Source organism: Aythya ferina (assembly GCF_964211825.1).
Source record: "Aythya ferina genome assembly, chromosome: 8".
Lineage (NCBI taxonomy): Eukaryota > Metazoa > Chordata > Aves > Anseriformes > Anatidae > Aythya > Aythya ferina.
Genome location: NC_140304.1, coordinates 8,322,252 through 8,337,462, shown reverse-complemented (window position 1 = coordinate 8,337,462; position 15,211 = coordinate 8,322,252). Strand labels below are relative to the sequence as shown.

The 15,211-nt window shown below is 37.9% G+C and overlaps 1 protein-coding gene across 4 annotated transcripts in view; it reads right to left on the bottom strand.

Annotated features, from left to right (window-relative positions):
• Positions 1-15,211, bottom strand: part of DENND1B (DENN domain containing 1B) — a 163,039-nt gene that overhangs the window by 102,632 nt on the left and 45,196 nt on the right. For all 4 annotated transcript variants that reach the window (XM_084528130.1, XM_084528133.1, XM_084528132.1 and 1 more), the window contains exon 3: positions 15,054-15,097. In XM_084528130.1, the coding sequence (XP_084384256.1) occupies positions 15,054-15,097 (44 nt within the window). The remainder of the gene's footprint in view (positions 1-15,053; positions 15,098-15,211) is intronic.

Here is a 15,211-nt window from a genome sequence, read left to right as displayed (position 1 = left end):
GCCCATGTTAGTTGTAATATTTTAAAGATATATCATGTGCCCCACTAGGCTGTAAGGAAGTCAATTTTCCTAGAGTTTCTAAGACACATAAGAGAGTTCAAGAAAGCCTTCAGACTTCATCTTTCTCAGCACAGATAAAGAAGGGTACGAAAGCAAGGCGCTGTGCTTTGGAAAGGAGTATTTATGAACTCAATTGCAAAAAACAGGTTCTAAGGAGCAGGACATGGAGAGTGCTCCGGCACCACCCGGCTGCTGAGTGCCCGCTCTGGCAGCACAAGGAGCAGCGAACAGAGCGCAACATCCGAATTTCTGCAGGCAGGAAACAAGCCTACGTGATGCTGGTAGCGGTAATAATAAACTGGCAGAGGAAAGCAGAACAGACTAATCAAAACTTCTGACTCAGAAATTTCCTAAACACTTCCAGTTTCTTATTTCAGGCTCACAAGGAGTGTTTCTCCCATTCCAAAGAAATAATATGTTCTGCTCTGTTTAAACTCTCCCCAAATCCGCACCTGTTGTGACACTAGGAAGTCATTTGCTCCTTACTACTGAGGATTTGAATTGCTGCCTGATGAGCTTAGATTTAGAATCGGGTACGGAAATGGATTCATTCAAGTTCCCCGCTGTATCCTCTCAGCATAAATTATCAGGCAGGAAGAACAAAACCAAAACCAAAGGTAGTAGCTCAGCATTTCGACCGAGCAACCCGAGGACGACGTGTGAGTTTTCCGGCCGCAGGACGGCGAGGTGCCCCCGCTCTGCCCGGCCCCCCCGGCAGCACACGTGCACACAACTTCTGCAGAGCAGCCTCCGCTCGCTTCCCAACTGGCAGGAGCATCCCTCGGGGGACAAGTCTTTAAAGCTCCGCACTCTTTAAAATTCAACCAGCCAGCAGGTCTATAGACTGGTGTATAAACAGTATAGACAAAAAAAAAAAAATCCTCTCTCAGCTTATGTCAGTGACAAAGCAGCTCAGCAGTTGACTGCTTTTCCCCTGACAGTGTAAGCCGGGTTTACACAGATCAATGGATGGAAGTCCTACCTCGCTTCCAGGGCTCCGTTTTCTCCCTTAATTACAGGTGCTATTTAGATTTTTTAAAATGGAAGAAAACAAGATGTCCCCAAGATGCTTCTAGACAAGTTTAAAATGCGAGTGATTGTTATATACACATCCACATACACAGCCACTAATAGTGTGCAATTAAAGTCAATATTTTCGGTAACCTCTTTATTGAATAAAATTTGAGCTCTGCTTCCTAATGGGTCACCCCTTTCACAGATCCATAGCCTGGCCAGGACTTCCACTTGAGTCAAAGCACACATCCTCAGAAAAAGAATAATGCATTTATTGTCTTTCATATTAAAAGCTTCATAAAAGCATGTGTTTATTCCCGAAAACAAAAGGTTGTACAAGTCTCCAGAAAGCAAACCATCCTGCATTCACATGTCTCATGATTGTTTCCACTTTTGGCTCACACAGAATTAGAGCATTCAGAAAAAAAAAATGGTCACTGTTTCAGAAAGGAAAGAAATTATGTACAGGACAAAAACGAGAAAGATGCTGGAAAAAAAGCAAGTTAAAGAATATATATTTGCTTTGAAACTCTGAATAAACACATGCAGTTGCATATACAATTGCATTTAATTGCCAAGTCACAGGATAACCATCTCGTTCCGTACACAAACTCCAGTGGAAAATAAAATCACAAAATTATTATCATATGAACTACAGCATGCTGTTTCCCTCATGCAAAGCTTAAACAAAAATGGAAATAGCATTTAAGAAAAATATTTCTTCTATATCTATAGCATAGCAGTAGAAAATTGCCCTCTCACAGGTTCATGGCCCAGTGGTTTAATTAATTCACTTGGACCAATTGCACTACACAGCTCCAGCCTGGCCTGGTCACGCTCACTGGTTCTGCGCAGAGATAATATTACAGATGCTTAAAAAGTAAGAATTATTTAGCATTCCTTGATCATTTCTATATCCACACAACTAATTCTTACCAGCTTTGACATATATTATGGAGTCAGCATATTTAAAGCATCTCCACATAGGTATAAGGGTTTTTTCACTTTAACTTACACCCCTCAACAGGTTACTTTTTTCTTTTAAGGTAGATAAAGGCTGATGACTTGATGAATCCACAGACGTTAATTGATCACTTGATACTAAGTAGCATAAGTTTAACCTGATTAATTTCCAAGGTTAGAAGGACGTGGAACCATTCCCCCTAGTATTTTTTTTTCTTACAGTGTTCTGCAGTTTACATTTAAGTGAACAGGAAAAAGAACCCTGATTTTTTTCAAGTGCATCCCTGTAAAAGGATTGAAAATATTCTCCAATAGGAATATTTTAAGGTACCCAGAGTGCTGAACCACTTTATAAACAGCACTTTAGACACTGTCGCTAAGAAAGAGTCCTGTAACCTTCCAACTATTTCCGTGTTTATCTGTGCCATAAGACTGATGCCCAAGCAAGCAGGTAAATTCGCACCTAGGTCAGCTCTACCTAGGAACCAGCATCTCTCGGGAAATGAACAGCCTCACCCTAAGACACAGTCACACCGCATCCATTCCAGAGACGTGTCAGCACACCCAGGAAGACATGGCCTAAATGGAACAGGTGGCAAGCAAGATAATTTGCATTATTTAACTACGTTATCCTGACCAGGTTACCAAAATCATTCATATAACTAGTGGCCAAATGACTATTTATTTATCATTATCTCTTCATTCTGTTTTGAGGCTGAAATTTGCCAAGGAAATATGAACTATAAGACAAATGAATAGTCATCCACCCAGACAGAAAACGTTTTGCAACTTTTCTGCAGTATCTTTATTTCTTCAACCTTTTTGTTCCTAGGTTTTTTTAATCTCTTTTTTACTTCTCTACCTAATTTTTGTGAAGACACTTCTACACCCTCACTGAAAGGGGAAATTCTCTTTTTTGCCAGTTTTATCTTTCTTCTACTCACGTTAATAAATATTTTCTTCTTTTCCATCTTGTTGACAAAAGCTACTTGCTATTCTACTTTACTATTTCATCTAATCATCCTTCAAAACTCATTTTCTTCTTCCCAGAACTTCCTCTCCCTACTCACCTCTCTAAATGTCTTCTGTTGAAACACAAGAATGAAGGTCTCTCTTTTGGCTCTCTCACCAGTTTCCTACACTCAAATCCACGTCCAGCTCCTAGTGTCCTCCTTGTCTTCATTCAACCTAACTTACTCTTCTCTGGGACTTTTTTTCACCATTTCGTACCACAGTTTTCAGTTACCTTACTTCAGTTTAAACATGCAAACAAGAGATCTACTTGAGATTTATGATTGTCATGACAGGTATTTCTGACTGAAAGCAGTCACTTAAGTGGGTATATTTAAATGCTTTAAGTTAAGCACAGATTTAGATTGATTCTTAAATCAAAGCCAGACCGCTTAGCATCTTGCAGCGTTGAGCCCTTCATCATTATGGCTCTACTACGGTGAAATTCTAATGCTGCTCCATAAAACAGTCCATGAAAAGGCAAGCTGCTCTGTCCTCACCACTGACTTTTCCTTTTCCTTTCTCTGAAGCTGCACACACCCACAGCAGGGACCCCTGTGAAGCTAGCAGCAGCAGTTATATTTCAAAGACTTAGCTGTTACCTCTGGTAAAAATCTCATCAGAAAATTGTAGCTATGATAAAGAAAGGCCCAAATGGTTTGAATAACCAAAAAAAAAAATTAATCTTAGATTACATTCACAGAAATCCAAAGGTCTAAAGTATGGAAGTCATTATCAGGTCTCCATAACTATTTTTAACCTCTATGTGCCTTTCTCCGAAGTGCATCATTCTGCAATTATCCAGTAATTCTGTAGGGTTAAAAAAAAATCATCAGCTGCTTTCTGAACACTTCTTACTCACATAAGCAAAGAATATACAAATCAAATGCAAATGGTTTAGGGTAGAGATGCAGTTCTTTTGAGAAATAAATGAAAGATGTACCTTAAGGCTACAGCACTTCATTGTTGCAAGAAATTACATGGCTTTGTTTTTTGTTTTGTTTTGTTTGAAACCATAATACTATAAAGCTCAGAAATAGCCAGTTTGAAGCAATTTAGTTACCATTTTCACATTTCTAGTCACCTAACTCAATCCCAACACATTTGACCTGTATGAGACTTGACTGGTTTTGGAGTATCCCTCACTTTAAGAGAAAAGAGCACATGTACTAATTAACCCCAGGTACTTCAAACGGCATTATCAAGCTCATTATCCTGAAAGATTGAAGAATAAGGCTTCCTAAACAAACTGAAGTGAGTTTAAAAATTCAGAGATTTTTACTAAGTTACAAAATCTTGGACTCTCCATTTGTCTAAGTGCTCCTGAATCTCATCCCATAACCAGTTAAAAATAAATCATATTTCACTGTCCACTGTAGCATCCGGAGACCCCAAGTTCACTTCAAACAACAAGCTCAATTAAATATAACAGGATAGTCAAGAAAATAAGAACTTCAGCCCAGGTTAACTTACTCACTAAAGAAAACCCTTAACTCTCCCAGAACTCAGAATAAAAACACAAAAACGGACAATATTATTCTTCTCAAAGGAAGTTCCTATCAGAATAAGCAAGATTGAAATGTTACCATGTACCCCTCTTACTTGTGAAGCATACAGAGCAAGAGAAATAATACTTCTCCATCCAGACCTAGCAAGCATATAATATTTGTATGTCACGCATCAATAAACACTATCCACTTACTTCCCGTATTCGTGTCAGAGAGACTGTTATTCCCTAGGCAATATCAGAGAGCTGGGAGAAAGAGGAAATATGCTCTTCCATCTCTACTCTTGAGATTCCTATGGGGGCAGTATTTAACTTTCCAGATAGCAGATCTTAAAGTTAGTTCACTGCATTTTGTATGAAAAAGACAAGAGGATGACAGAAAATTTTCTATCATCATGTGGCATGGAAAATGAAGAGTGACTTTTTATTAATATACACTTTCAATTACAGCACCTCAAACATTATCTGGAAACTCAATGGAGAAGTTGTCTTATCCAGAAGTAATGTAGACATTACTTTCAAAATCCAAACATAAGGTACAAGTCTTTGAAGACCATGTCACCAGCCATCTGTATTTCCATGCAGAGGACAGCAACATGTTTGACTCAATTTGTCTTAAGATCCACCACTGCTTACACCACCAGTTAAGATGCATTTTTGTCAGCGACACTGAGAACCTCCTGCACATCCTGTTCAGATGCTGTTTTCTCCAGTGGTGAAAAAGTAACCACCATAGAATAAATCACACAGTAAAATTATTTATGTTTTCTATACCCATTAGGTTTTTTTTATTTCATCTTGGAATACTCTGACATCTCAGGCTAAAAATCAACCTAATTTCTACATATCCAATCCTACCTATTCAATACATCACTTTAAAGTTTGCAGTCTCAAAAATGTCTGCAAAACAGTATCAAGCATACTTCACTCCCAGGACAAAAGACTGCTATTTCCAAGATTTTCTTCTCATTCACCAAGGAAACAAAACAAAACAAAAACTCCATGAGTACGCTACAATAGCACCTACATGTCCATAAAAATAAAATATACTGAATAAATCATAAGGTTTCAAGTGTGACACACAGTATTTGTGACACTTGATACATTTCAGATTCATTTCAATTCCAAACATTTTTTCCAAACTTAAATATATTTTTTCCTCCATAATTTCTAGTTTTTCACTGGAGACTTCAAACTATATGTGGTACTAGATGTAGAAGAAACAAACAAAAAACAACTGCCTTTTTGATGGGAATTAGTAAGGCAGAAGATAGGAAACCTGAATGAAGAGTCAGATATGGGAAAAGATGCTTCTTTTTGAAGCAAAAGGGAGAAAATATAAAAGAGTTTACTTTATAAATTAGATAATACTTTCTATATGTGCATGGCACCATGCTGTTTTCTTAATACAGATGATCAGTGGCTGCCAAACTTTTGGATTAACAACCAACAAACAATTTTGGTAACTACCCGCATTCTTTCAAGTCTCCTCTTAGCATCTTCAGTAAAAAGTTTGGATTCTTCCATAAAACATCTGTTTTTTGCAGGTTCATAGGTTAAAAACAAAAACAAAACCATCTTGTTTGAAATACCACTTTATGCTTTTAGAGTCCTTCACTTTTCTAACCATGTAATGTAAATCTTCACCAAGGAACATTTCATAAGGAAGCAAACGTTATGACTGCAACAGGCAAATTGGGCATGGCAGCCTGAATGTGACATACTAAATTGCTCTTTTTTTCTGAACTAAATCCAAACTATAATAAGCACTGTGTTAGTTACCTAAAGGACAAAATGAGTCTTGAGGCAGAAAGAAGGAGAGCAGTAATCTCTGTAGGCAGTAAGGTATCATTCCTTGCCTAGACTAGAAAGCTTCTACTGAAAGTCTGGTCTGCCCAAGTAGCTACCTACTGCTGATGTGCACAGAGGGGTCTGCACCAGAGCTGCAGATGGGCAATATGCAAGAACTGGCCTGCTGAGGCTGGGGAGTGAAACTATCTTACAATACCAGGTGATGTTCTTCCAGAATCAAAAAACCTTCCACAATTTTTTATTTTCATAAAAAATACTCGTGCTGTGATGAAATCCTGAGTTTGCAGGCAACTCAGAAACTTACAAGTTGTTAATATAAATGAAGCATTACACAACTTAATGAACAATTTGGGTGTCACACCATGAGAAAATATCTGTAGTAGAGCGACATACATAGATAAATGAGGTGAGATGGTCCAAAAGCTAACACTTGAGTGGGCTCCCCACCTCTAAATTTATAGCACGATGGGGGAGCGCACTGGCTTGCACGCCTGTGTCAGTAGCAGGGGAAGTAGGTGAACCACATTACAGTGTAAAGGGTAGTGAAACCAATTACGTACGTGGGCTGCATTTGTTGAGCTAAATGAATCTACAGACAAAAGAAAAGGAACTGAGAAAGGAAATCAGTTTCTAAGGAACCTGCTGCAATTATAGTTTCATAATTACAATTATTTGCAACGTTTTTATAAAGGAAACCTATGCCTCATTTTACAGGCAGCACAGGCCAAATTCTAAGATTTACTATAAAACAGCTCAACGAGAATCACTTATAGCAATACAATATGACTGGAATAAAAAGCGTTATTCAGTTATATCTGAAGTCAAAAACTCAGATATTATTGACAGGACTGAAACACAGAAAAGAGATGGAACAACTGCAAGACCACCAAAGAGCAAGAGGGAAGAAGCAAACAAGTATAGTTTTAAAACTGCGCCTTGTCCCTTGTAGCACCAGATACAGATAGACATCTACCACACAGAAATAAAGGCAACAGACACACAATTACATTTTTCCTCAAGGAAATAGGCAACACACATTCACTTCACCTATGGCTGAGCCTGTCAGGACCATTTGGCCCCCTACAAGTGCATCTCCACTAGAGATTATTTTGCAACAATTTCAGGTTGGTATTTTGGTGTGTGCATGCCCGTCAGCCACTTCAGCACCAAGTGATCAGATCAACCAAGACCTGCTGCAGCAGAAGCCAGCCCCGGGCAGCTTGGAGGAGAGGGAGGCAGTCCCAGCAGCAGGCCAGGACGCACAGGCCACCATGTGCAGCCACGCCGTCAGCTGCCTCCCTTACGTCCCAAATGAAACTGCCCAAGAGCAGGGAACAAACTCACTAGCAAAACACAAATATTCACCACACAGAAATTAACCAAGACCTCGTTTCTACTGCAGGATCTCTCTATAAATTGAAAGAGGCCTTCCCTCTTCCTTACTTTACCTAATCTGACGCTTGAGAACTGGGCCTGCACCGGCGCAGTGTGTTCTCTTGAGGAGTGGCCATCAGCAGGTACTGCAGGACAAGGGGCAGAGCTAAGCACGCGCTGCAACTTCAGAGACATGACTGCTTCTCAGATGTGGATCTTCAGTTACCGACTGTACTTCTACTACTCATTGTAGTTACAGACTGACTCACAAAACACAGAAATTCAGCCAAGAAGAAAATAAAGATTTTACTGTTCTAGGTGCAGTAGTTCGCAAAGCCTTGAAAATGTATACAGAAGTAACGAGTGCCAGAAACTATTGTATTCTGATGGATTACTCCTATATTTAAATATCCTGTCCTGATCACCTGCCTGGAGCTGCTTCAACTTCACTTATTCCTTGCCTGAGGTCCCAGACCACACAGTCTGGGCCCCTGCAGCTGCTGCCCTCTGACCACTCTCCCCTTGATCCTGCTGCAGGCAAAGCCCGCTGCCTCTGCAGCTCCCGATGTGTCTGACCAGCAGCTTTCTTTGGGACCAGAGTGCCCTAGAATCTCATCATGCTTAGGTTGTGATCTTTGACCCCAGACACTTACCTAATGTAAGAACTATGTAAACGGAAGTTATTTCATTTAACAAAAATATAAACCAATTATTTGAGGTGACACTTTGAGAGTCAAGAACCAAACACCGGATTCAAGAATATTATATCCGGTACCTAAAATAAAAAAGAAACCGAGCTTGCTAGGATATTCCTCAAAGAACAGCAGTAAGCTTGAGACAAAAAAGCAATGCTGCATGTAAAACAAAGGCAACATAAGGATAGCTAAAATGGATTGGGGGAGCTAAGCAAGTAAATGGGAAAGTATAAGGAGGCACAGAATACAGAATAAGGTGACGTTAGACTGGAATATTCTGAGGGCAACTGAGGTCAATCAACAACGGCATCACACATGACAATTTGGCAGTCTTTCTGGAAGATGTTCCAAATGATTGTCATCACTGTTTCAATCATCAATTAATTTTTTCTTCTTTGGTTTGGCACATCACTGAAGACTGCAAGAATAAGCCAAATCCCTAACAGTTATTTTCGGTGGGCCGATACAGTATATCCAAAGGACAGTCAAATATTAATAATGTACTTATTTGAACAAACAGAGAAAACATTTTTATGTTTTCTTAACGCAGTCCCCCAAAATCACAGCTGTATGACAAAAAAAAAAAATGGCTAACATGCATACAGTCTATTAAAATGCACATAATTTGACTCAAAATGAAAACATATCTAACAAGTAATTCCATTCATCTGGCCCTTTTTCACCCAGCCTTAAGATATACAAATGCATGCCTTTTCACCAGAACACAGCAGCTGGGAATGAAAAGGAAAGCATTCAAATGATCATTTTCACATCATATTCCATCGTCTTTTCACCAGCTTCTCTCCAGTCTTTCTTTGAGTCCCATTCTGTTACAAGAGAGCTGCTTTTTAGATCAATTCATATTTCCATAATCCACACTGCTGTTTCTCCCTCTCCTCCCCAGGGTGGACTAACCCCTGCATCCAGAACTATAGCTTACAACTGTCATTAAGACCTATAACAATAACAAGATAACAAAAGAGCTGGTAGAGGTGCAGCTAGCCAGTACCATATGCTGATCAACATTTTTAACTTAAAAGCACTATAAAACAAAACTGCTGCAATCCTGAAAACAAGTATAATTGAAGTTGCCACCTGTTCTCCGAATTTCAAGAAAGTTCAAGTTTTCAGTATTGGGTTTTTACGCTTCTAAAAATGAAAGTGTCAAAGTAAAGATTTATTCTATCTGTTGGGACGAATAAAAAAGTCACTGAGAATGCATCTTGGAGCATTTACCTCTTGAGAGATGTTGGAGTCTCAGCAATCCCAGCATGTCTAGGTGAGTAGTTATTCCATAGAATATTTACCAGAACAGGATAGATCACCTCTGTTCGAACAGTGCAGTTTAGTAACTCACTTGTATTTATAACTACACCTTAAAACGTTTTTCTGCTGGTAGTCTATCAACTGCGATTTGCATATATGGAAAGCGTTGCTACCATACAGACACAATATTCTTCAATAAGAACAAGGCACATTTCAAACATAAAAAGCCCTGAAGATTCAGGAAATCACAGGAAACTATCTTAGCCTGACAGAGCTTACTAGCAATGCACAGAGTTGCCATCAGCTCAGCTCAGTTAATCATTTTCCTGAAAGTTACACAGGGATTCAAGTTCCTAAATATCCTTAAATAAACAATAGCATGTAACATTTAGACCAAAATACTTTTGAAAAGAAGCAATTGATTAGATTGATTAGCATTTGGATACACTGGCAGGAGAAAGGCGGAATCAAACTTATTAATACACAGACAACAAAATCCTAAAACCCTTTTTAGGATTTACTAATAACAAAATAAAAATAAATTGAATTTTAAAAGAAGAAAGCAGCAAGTACCTATCTAATTAACATAAACATTTGAAACATGTATTTAATGCCTCATCAGAATAACAGAACAAAGCCATCAAATGCAGAAAGACGGTGAGCTGCATCCCCTAACAGCATGCCTGCAGCCTTGAAAAGAATGTAAACAGCCTCGTACCTTCTGGGTTCATGCTGTTCTCTTAGGAGACCACAGAGGAACACAAAATCATTACAACTGGCTTCCAAACATTATTTTGACCCAGACAAGAGATTTTAGCAGGCTTCTTGATTTTTTATTTTTATTTTTTTAATAAAACCTATGGTATTCTTTAAATCTTTAAAAGAAGTATATAATCTCATTCATATTGACCTTATTTATATAATTGCTGCTATCTTCCGTGCAATTAAGAACTCAGTCCTGCAAGGAATTTAGCACTTGGGCTCCCATCAGCCATTCATTTAAACTAGGCTTAGCTTTCAGTAGTTAATGCGTACATTCAAAGTAAAGTGTGAGACCAGTGCTCTGCTGGGGGAAGGCTAACATTTTGTTACTACACAAGATTTAACCTTAAACAACTGGTATCTACAGCCATGCATGTATATACATTTGTATATAAATATAATTTGTGTATGAAACTGATAGATTTGCATGTGTATAAACTTAAATATCTGGCTTCAGTAGTTGGCTTACCACAGATTAAGGACTGAGGTTTATTGCTCCCAGTTCAGCAGTGACTTTTTAACTTTGTAGCACATCATGTACTACATTGAAAATAAAACCCAGAAAACATGATATAAAATATGAGATAACAACATGAGAAATGTTAGTGTAACTTCATGGAGAAGAAGAGATGCCACACATGGGATGCCATATTCCTTATGCGTTACTCATTTGCAGGGTATGAGAAAAGCCTGACAAAAAGGCAGGTTTAGTCTGCATACCTAAGAAAGCAGAAAGTGAGAGAAGACAGGATAAAATCTGCAATGCAATCAACAGTCTAATGCAGCCACTCAATTCTTTTTTAATCCGTAATTTTAGTCCACCAGCCCTAGTCATATCTCCTATTACTAAGGTGGGTTCTGGTTTCCTGCCATATTAGCTGTTTGCATCATCTTTCTAGGTGTGATGTTTTTCACTAGCAGAGAAGCAGCAGACCAAGGGAAGAAACTGTGTGACTATAAAGACAGAAGAATAAAAACCCATCCAGTGAATCAGTTTCTCAGTACATCATATACTGATTCTAGGACTTACTGCAGGTGGAAATAAATTTTGGCCAGTAACTAGCCAGATTAAAAAGCTACTGAATTCTTACACAGCTATAATAATATCCAGAATAGCCACTGCTGTTAAGAAATATCAGACTTCAAATGCCTCAAAGGTTAAGGCAACACAGGGGTTAGGATGAAGCCTAGTGTAGAGGGAAGAAAAACCCTGGTATACAGACTTCCCTCAATCCTTGTCCCATCTCCCATCTTTCACAAATATAAACATAAAAAATAAATAAATAAATAAAGCTTGAAAAATCTCGCATGTGTCATATACGATATCAGATATCTCACAATCTCACATGGTAATAGTGAACTGAATTTGTGATTACAGTGCAATGCATACACACACAAACTGCCCTTGTAAAGGATCAGTCCCTGCTGATGGCTGCAGCCCCAGCTGCACACGCGTTACCTACCAGAAACCTGCACTGCCCCTGGAAGAGACACTGGCACCTTCTGGCACTGCCAGCACCCTCCTGCCATCCTTTCCTCGTGCCAGAACTAGCTCCTTTCCCAGGAACACTTCAGCTTGATGAAGTTACTGGGATACTGAACACTTTTATTTGAAGAAGAGCTACAAACAGAGGACTGCAGGTGTCTAGACACATCTGCCATCAACAGGGCTTCTGCCATCGCCTCCACTGCCATAGCCAAGAGAACACAGCCAGCATTTTTAGATGTTGGGTGGGATTGAGAAGTTACACTGTTTTAAAAACACATTCTGTTTTTAAACATCATGAAGTATTTCATTTTGGAAGCAAAGGTTTTGTTTGTTTGTTTCAATTTGCTTTGCTTCTCTAAAGCACTTGAAAATACTTGATTTCTAAGAACTACTAGATTTTTTCTTCCATAAATTACAGGGTTATAATTTTCACTATATTGGGTTTCTTCTGGAAATCAGCTTGCAAGGCTGAAACTAAACTCCAATGTAACCAGTCTGAATAAACAAAAGAGGAATTTCAAGATGAATACACACATCTTATCATAAAAATTTCATTGAGCCCAAGGGGAGTTCTGAATACACTACAAGATAGAGCCTGTAGGCATACATATTCAAAATATATTTTAAATATAAAATATTCCATTAAATGGCTGCAACCAACTCCTCATCCCGATGTGTGCTTCTGAGGATAACTGTTCAAACTGAAGACTTGTATATGCTTAAATCCAGAACCCTCAAATTCTTCCTGCAGTGATTGCTCAGAATTGCTTCAACATTGCCAAAGTTGTGCTCACAGCCTTAATGCCAGTATAACAGCAACTTGTGACTCTATGGTTCTTTCAGCTGTTCGAGTACAATTTGTCAAGATGTACTACACACTGGCTGCAAGAATAAGACAGAGGTATAGGAGTAAGCAAGCACTGGAAACTTCAGGCATACTGAGAGGAAGAACGTGAGAAAGAGAAGGAATATATCAAAATAGCCTAGACAAGTTTTCTTTGCATTGTGAAAGCAACAAAAAGGTGACATGATAAACTGCAGAAAAATTCAGGAAGAGAGGAAAATATTTTGCCCGCTGTTATCACATCACTGTGAAAACAGACAGCCCTTGGATTTTAGGAAAGATGATTCCTTGGGATACATCCAAAAACTAACTCACACGTTTTACATTTAAAATAGAAATGACTAGAAAATAGGATAGAGGAAAACAGGATAGAGAACATTTAAAATAATAATAATAATAATTTCCCCAACAGACTTTCATTTAAAATAACCTTGGTAGTTTTTGCGAGAGCTCACTGGAAAAAAAAAAAGAAAAAAAAAAGGTGGATCTGGTAGATATACAGATCTTCAGCCCAAACCTACAGAGTTCAACATGCATACACATACACATGTGCACAGAAGGCTTCCACAGCCTGCACTCAAGCATTTGGCTCAAAAGTTTGCTGTAGAAGCTGCTATATATTCTGCTCAAATCCAGTGACCCCAACAGGAAAATTTCCTTTGCAAGGAAGAGGATTAAAACATACTGTTTTCCAGGAACAGAAGCAATTTACCTGAAATATTAGATTCCCTATACCACCGAGATAAGTGCAGGTTTTTCAGAGCCTGAAGGCAGATCACTGCCTGAGGACTCTAGTTGTTTCTTTTTTTTTTTTTTTAGATTAGGTATGTCTATTGCATCTTTATATGAATCCCTTCCAGTCTTCAGTGGGCTTCACCTTCTAATCATGTTTCTACACCAGCTGTTCTTTGAATAACCTTCGACTCACTGCATAAGCTCCCATTTTTCTTCATACATAATTTCTCTTTTTCTTTTTTCCTTTTTTTAAGATCAAGTCTTATGAAGTCTTATGAAAAAGAAAAAGAACAAAACAAACCAGCAAAGAAGAATTTAAATCATAATGAAGATGATCATCTTGCAGCTTAGAAAATTATCAAAACTTGCTGGATGTTGAGCTAAGAACATATAACAGCATCCTTTCCTCATATTCCATTTATCACCATCTTATAAGTTGCATGTTTGACTGATGTTATTCCCTAACCAGACATTCTACCTTCTATGTTTGTATATTTATTCCTTTCATCATGAATCACCTTACTGCTGTCTTTATAGAATCTTGTATTATTGATTTTAAAAGAAAAAAAAATCAGGATCTAGTGTACAAAACTATTTCTAGATCATCTACTGTGAGGATATTACCAATGTATGTTGGACTCATTATTGGTCTAAAAAGAAGAGCAAAGACAGAAACATTTATTCTGCAAAGTGTTTTTATGTGTTTTCTTTATAAAAATTAAAATCTTTCAATTGAAGAAACTCATCCACAAGTTGCTGAAACAATAATACCTAAGTTTCATTGTTTTTATTATTAATAATTTAGTAGAAGTAGTTTAAGAAAAAAATACTACAAAAATAACAATTAACAGCTCCGCCGTTACTGTAAGCAGTGAAATAATCTGTCAGCCTTGTATGTGTAAACTTTCCTTTGAGGATTAATTATAGATTAAAAACTAAGGTTTTCACGATATCAAATTCAGTAAGTTTGGGCATTATCTCTTATGAGTGTCTGACGATTTTTTTTTGCCCCAAGCAAATAACTAGAGTAGCTCTAGAATAATATTAAAGAAATACACAAAATTGTGCATTGTAAAAGACCAAAGGAATGGAATGCAAAGTTTCTGACATTAAAAGGACATATAAAACCTTGCAAAGCTCTTCATCTTTTTTGATTTTTTTTGATACAATTTATAACATTCGGCTTCCTGAGATGAATAGCAAAGTTTTGTTTACAAATTTGCCATGTTTTCAATTCTGAAACAGATAAAACCCCAACACTTTCAACAGAAACAACTTATAAAACAAGCAATTTACAAAACAGGGTGATACAGTGAATCAGTATTATATATAATGCTCAGAATCTACTATTGCATATTCCTGTCACAAATGCATCTAATCACCAAGCCACCAGTTGGGTGAAGACTTCCTTACTGCTATCATTAGCATCTGCCTTTCTATAGCTGAATAGGGGAACACTTTTTTTTTTTTTTTTTAATCATTATTCTAACATAAAAAAAAGTTCAATCTCATGTTTCCAACCTGGTCTCCAAAGTCCTCCGGGAACTTCCACAGTACCACTGGATCTGTAAATAATTGACAGACAGCATTAATCAGAGCCAAAGGAACAGAGTATTACAGTCAGAGTACATTAATATTAAAGAGAGGGTCAGCTCAGCTTCAAGCTTTGAGGCAAGTAC